At 57.3% G+C, this 6,141-nt stretch overlaps 1 protein-coding gene across 1 annotated transcript; it reads left to right on the top strand.

Annotated features, from left to right (window-relative positions):
* LOC110436420 (cilia- and flagella-associated protein 251-like) lies at nucleotides 896-2,796 on the top strand. The gene is made up of 5 exons (XM_021463516.1): nucleotides 896-938; nucleotides 1,029-1,123; nucleotides 1,315-1,540; nucleotides 1,640-1,746; nucleotides 2,260-2,796. The coding sequence occupies exons 1-5, from the start codon at nucleotides 896-898 to the stop codon at nucleotides 2,794-2,796; spliced, it is 1,008 nt and encodes a 335-aa protein (XP_021319191.1).

Raw genomic sequence — 6,141 nt, 5'->3', positions numbered from 1 at the left:
GGCCCGATCAAGGATCGATCGACCTGGTAAGTCCTTTTCCTATGTATGGTTTCGATTCTCGATTTTCTTCGACCACTTTTAAGACTTATCTTTGCTCGTGTAGGGACCGATCGACGCTCGGTCCTCAAAGCCTTCAGTGAAGGATGACGACGTGGATCGTGACAAGAGGCGCGAGTCCGCGGAGAAGCTAAAGTCCGTAAAGGACTTGGAAAAGAAGGGGGAGAAGAAGAAAAATCTCGCGTGACAAGCATTGGAGACTTGTCGAGCGAAGTCCAGGCAGAAGAATCCCCCAATGGGGACGACGGTGGCGATGGTGACGACGACGACTCCGAGGGGATGGCGTCTCGTCTCGATCGGATCCTCGAGGGCCTGCCTCAGATCGGCGTCGACGTCTCGCGGACGGGAGTCCCAATGGGGGCGCCAAGCGCGTCTCATGAGAGTCAACAGAGGGAGTCATCTCCACACCGCTCCCGCGCCGACACTCCCTCAGAGCCTGCACCAGGTCGGACCGTCCCGCGCCCCCAACCTCCTCCCGCGTCTAAGGCGGGCCACCGGGTTAAGTCCCTGGCGACGGGGCCGCTGACACGTGGTCGCGCCGCGGCCACGAGTAAGGGGGAGATGGATCGCGGGAGTACCAGTCCAGGTGCTGGCCAGGCGGGAGACACCGAGCTGAGACTGGCGCCCGCTCGCGAGGGGCCCGGAGCCTCGACACGGGGTGGCTCGAGGCCTGCTGGTCGAGGGACCGATAGGCGGGTCACCCTTCCTGTGGGGTAAGATTTTCAACGTTGTGATTCTCACCTTCCGATGTCTTTGCATTTTCTCGGGTAACGGCTTCTCTTACGCTTGTTCCTCTCTCCTCAGGTTGAAGCGGACGCTCGAACAGGCCCAGCCCTCGATGGCCAAGAGGCTTAAGGTGGGAGCAGCGTCCAAAGACTCAGGTTAGCGGTTCATTCCTGTCATCATGGGAGTCGTGTTGCCCTTATGTCGATCATCATGGCGACTGACTTCTTGCTTTTGAGTGCTTACAGGCTCCTCCGATCCTCGGCCGTCGACTGGTGTCGAAGGTGCCCCGCCTCGTCCATTGGTGGGGGAGTCCACCCCACCATCGCCGAAGCGGGTCGAGGTGCCTCGCCCCCAAGAGCAGGAGGGAGCCCCCGAGCCTCCACGATCTGGGGTCGAGGGGGATCCTATCACAATAAGTCCAGCGGCGACGGGCCTTCGAAGGACGCCTACCCCATGGACGAGGAGGTCGAGGCTTCTCCCGTCGCGAAGCGGACGCCTTGGCCCATCGGGCTTCACTCCGTCGAGGAGCAGAGGAAGAGAGGAGAGGAAGAACACGAGCGGGAGACACAGCAACAGCTGCAGGAGGGGCAGCAGAAGCTGCAACAGGAAGGAGAAGGAGAGGAGGTGCGGCGGCTAGAAGGAGCCCAGCTCGAGGAGCTGCTAGAGCAGGATTGGCAGCAGGAGCTGCGGGAGCTCCAGGAGCAGCAGCAGCAGAGGAGCCAGCAGTTGGAAGCGCTGCTCGAGCCACCACCATGCAGTCCGCCCTAGCCAGTGCGGCCAATGCCGTAAGAGCCTGAGACCGGGGAGTAGGGTCTACCGGTCTATGGTCCGCCGACCCCGGCATGGCTCCGTCCAGGAGTGCCCGCTTCTATCTCGGCGGAGCCAGGGCGGGCGGATGGCGTGGTGGCGCTTGCTTGCATGATGCGCACCCCGGTGGACCCCCAGTCCGAGATCAAGGGCACGGTCTACGGCATCGAGGGGATTGCTCCCAGATTTCTCTGAGAGCGACGGCCGTGGGAGGACCACAAACCCTCTGAGGAGGATGAGGCCGGGACGTCGGGTGGTGACGCTACCAACGAGACCGGGACCTAGAAGACAGTGGATGACGACGGGCGATTCCCCTCCCTTATCGACCTATTTTTACGTCATGGGGGGTCGCTCGAGACGGTCCACGAGCTCATCCGGGGTGCTAAGGCATGCACGGAGGAGGAGATGGAGAACTGGTGCCCCGACCGAATCCGCATCCGGGCCTCCACCGACCCATCCGAGCCTAATATTTTTATGGACGATCGGAAGGAGGCCGAGAAGTGGGAGCATCTCGAGGAGCTTCGCCTCTAGATGAAGCTTGTGGTGGGGCTCCTGTCCGATGTCGTCAACAATGGGCTTGGTCCGGCCTACTTTGTAAGTGTCTTTGGGCATTAGTTATCGTAGGACATTTTGGTTTTATGTTCTTACTGTTCCACTACTGGCTCGCAGGATCTGAAAGAGACCTCCCGCATCAAGTCAAGCTTTATCCATGCGACGAGGGGCGGCTGGGAGCAACTCCCTCTCCTCAAGGACCACCTCCTGGAATCGCAGGAGAAACTCCTCAAGGCTTACAAGGAGCTGTTGGCACTCGAGGAGGAGAAGAAGGAGAGGGAGTCCGCTCTGGCCGAAGCTCGGGAGGCCTCGAGGAAAGCGGTGGAAGAGGCTACGCTGTTGAGGGAGCGGACCGTGTCGGTCGAGGAGGCTGCATCCAAGGCCCGGGAAGAGGATGCATTCTACAAGGATGCAGCTGCCGATCTTGACAAGGAAAAGGTCCTTATCAAGGCTGACCTCGCCTCTGCTCTAGAGGCATTCCAGGAGATGAAGGTTGAGTGCGTGAAGGGCGAGATTGCTCGGAGCGCCACAGAGGAAGCCAAGAATAAGGCCCTCGAGGATCTCGAGGCGGAGCAGGCTCGATCTCGCCGCCTCTCTGACGACGTCGACTGTCTGAAGAGAGCGTTGTTGGAGAAAGATGGAGCCATTGTGTAGGTGGGCAAGGTGATCGAAGACCTGCGGGTTGCCAATACCGACTTGTCTCGCTCCTACAAAGGGATCGAGAGGGCCAACACCGACCTTGTTGGTGAGAATACAGCCCTGGAGGAGAAGATTCGCGGTATTATTCTACCCTCGTGTTTCCTTTCCATAGCGTACTTTGTGTTATCTAACTTCTCTGTGTCGGTCTTTGTTGGGCTTAAAGATGAGCTTCTTGCTGCTCAAGTCGAGGCCCGCTCCACCAAGGCTCAGCTCGAGGGGGAGGTCGCTTTAAACGGTCGGCTGCGAACGGCGATAAGCGATCTCTCGGCCTCCTGGGAGCTCGAGCCCATGGACGAGTCGAGGGAGGTGGCTCGAGGCGACGCACTGGTCGATCATCTATGCTATCTAGGTGCTACGCTGAGGGACCGGGTGCGGGACGCTCTTCATACCGGGGTGAAGCGGGCAATGGCGGTTGTCTGCTCAGGCTTTTCCTATGATATGGAGGTGGTGTCCTACGGCTTTGTCACCGACATTTCCAAGACCGACGCAGAGAACGAGGAGAGGCACCATGCCTTGATCGACGACGCGGAGGCTCCTGGGGAAAGGCTGGCGAGGCTGTTCGAGCCGGAAGTACTTCCTCCCGAGACTAGCTCGGGCGTAGACGGGGGTCGTGAGGGCCGAGATGCAGACTGAGGCCTGCGAGCCTACTATGGGTGCTAAGGCCCCTTGTACAGTACTTATTATTCTGTCTTAAGTGTTACTGTGTTTTGAGTGGTTTATAAGATCTCTGAATATTTGCTTATTCCTTTGTTCACACCCTCTTTTGTTTCCTTTTTGCCTACGTCTGTATTCCCCGTTTGATTTTTCGTTAAGGCGACCTTGATTGTCTCGAGGGTGAGGGAGCGAGTAGAGTTACCATAGCCCGGGGGCGTAGGAGTCCTCAGGCTCGTTGTCTCTCGGCCCTTAAGGGGCTCGAGGTGCCTTTACTACTCGACCGTGTGAGTCATATTTAAATGAAAAAATCGTTCAGTTTTTAGGAACTTGGGGGGGTTCCCCCTGCTAGCCCCCGAGGGGGTATCGACTATGATCGGCCGTAGTTGGTACTCCCTTCTAACATCGAGATTTCGACCAATGAAAAAGTAAATTATTCGAGGGAAAGATCTTATCCATTCATGCATTCATTCATAAGGTCCTGGTACAGAATGTACATGGGAACATAAAGCTTTGAAATTCTAGGGGTAGAATCGACGTAGCTGTTCGATGTTCCACGCGTTGGTGAAGACCGCCCCTTTTTCTTCCACGAGCTTGTATGTCCCTGGCTTCAGGACCTCGGCCACCACGTATGGGCTCTCCCAGGGCGGAGTCAGTTTGTGGCGCCCTTGGTTGCTTTGCCGCCGCCGTAGGACAAGATCGCCCACGTTTAGATCTCGTTTGCGCACGTGCTTGTCATGGTATCGTTGAAGCTTCTGTTGGTATCTGGCAGAATTGAGGTGGGCTATGTCTCGAGCTTCCTCGAGCTGGTCGACCACGTTCTCTCGAGTCTCCTTATTTGACTGCTCATTGCAGGCTTTGAGTCGAGGAGACCCGTACTCGAGATCTGTTAGAAGCACGGCCTCGGAGCCGTAGACCATGAAAAATGGGGTATATTTCGTGGCCCTGCTAGGCGTCGTCCTTAAGCTCCATAGGACTGAAGAGAGCTCTTCGACCCATTTCTTGCCGAATTTCTTCAACCGGTTGTAGATTCTTGGTTTGAGCCCCTGCACAATCATGCCGTTGGCACACTCGACCTGGCCGTTAGTTTGAGGGTGGGCCACTGCGGACTAGTTCACACGGATGCGATGCCGGTCACAGGAGTCCAAGAACTTTTTGCCGGTGAACTGAGAGCCGTTGTCGGTGATGATGACGTTGGGAATCCCAGACCGGTGGATGATGTCGGTGAAGAAAAGGACGGCCTGCTCAAAGCGGATGTTCGTGATGGTTCGAGCCTCGATCCATTTGGAGAATTTGTCGATGGCCACCAGCAAATGGGTGTATCCCCCTGCTGCCTTCTGTAGAGGCCCCACTAGGTCGAGTCCCCACACCGCGAACGGCCACGTGATGGGGATCATCTGGAGAGCATGGGCGGGAAGATGCGTCTGCTTGGCGTCAAATTGACACCCATGGCACGAGCATACGAGCTCGATGGCGTTAGCTATGGCCGTTGGCCAGTAGAAGCCTGTCGAGGGTATCAACAAGGGGTACCCTCACCAAGGCATATAACAAGGTTATCCGTACGTAGGACGAGGCCCACGATTCGACGCTCCATCCGTACGTATGCGCAGCCATCGACGGCCACAGCCTCGAAGACGGAAATAGCGTCGAGCGAATCAATCAGGCGTCGAGCTCTGGTTACCGTCGAATACGGAACAGGCTCACGCGAACCGGGAGGCGTCGAGCGCAAGGACGCCGCCCGCCGCCTGACGCGCGCACGCGAGCCGGGGCATTAAATGCGCCTGATGCTTCCCCACCTAACACACGGGTCACGGGAGGCGTGATAGGGAACAGGCATCCGTCCCATCGATCTTTTTGCAGCCTTCCCTACCAAATGGCCCAGGGCGTGTCAGGACGTGGGAAACAGAGATGGCACGTCTAACCAAGACCCCCTCGAGGTAGCCAAGGTCCGCGCTCCGACATCAGGACGTCGTACGGCGTCCGACCCTCGACTAAACATGGTTCCTTCCTGGGGACGGCTCGGACGTCGACTGGCCACGCCGCAACCACTCCGCCGGATTTGCCGCCAAACCGTACGAGCATGCGACCGTTGAACCAGTACAAGACGGCGCGCAGAGCAGAATGCAGGGGCACGCGTAATCATCACCAGGCTATTAAGATGGGACGGCTCGAGGCCATGCCGGTACGGAGGCCTCGAGTAGGTCAGCGCTCCATACTGCTATCGACTCCTATTCTGACGCCTATACATGTAGCCTGGGTCTCTCCTTGGAACTATAAAAGGAGGGACTCAGGAATAGAACACAAGACACAACACCACGCTCATACGCAGTAGAACTCCTCACTTCATACCACGCTTGTATTCACCCCTGTACAAGCACTTAGGTGCAAGATAATACAAACTCTCTCCCCCAGCTGGACGTAGGGCCTTCTCTTGCCCGAACCAGGATAAATCTCTGTGTCTTCTTGCATCACCATTGTGGGGGTATAAACCCCTATAGCCTCATGGGCCTATATGGGCCGCACCATCAGAGGTGGCTCGGCCCACAGGATGAAGACGTGTGGCGCACGACTGGTCGGCGTGCACCGCAAGGCTACAAGATATTGTACCAAATAGGATAGTTTACTTGTAACTCTGTCTCTTCACGATAT

This window comes from Sorghum bicolor, chromosome 6 (assembly GCF_000003195.3).
Source record: "Sorghum bicolor cultivar BTx623 chromosome 6, Sorghum_bicolor_NCBIv3, whole genome shotgun sequence".
Lineage (NCBI taxonomy): Eukaryota > Viridiplantae > Streptophyta > Magnoliopsida > Poales > Poaceae > Sorghum > Sorghum bicolor.
This window is presented reverse-complemented; position numbering and strand designations above follow the sequence as displayed.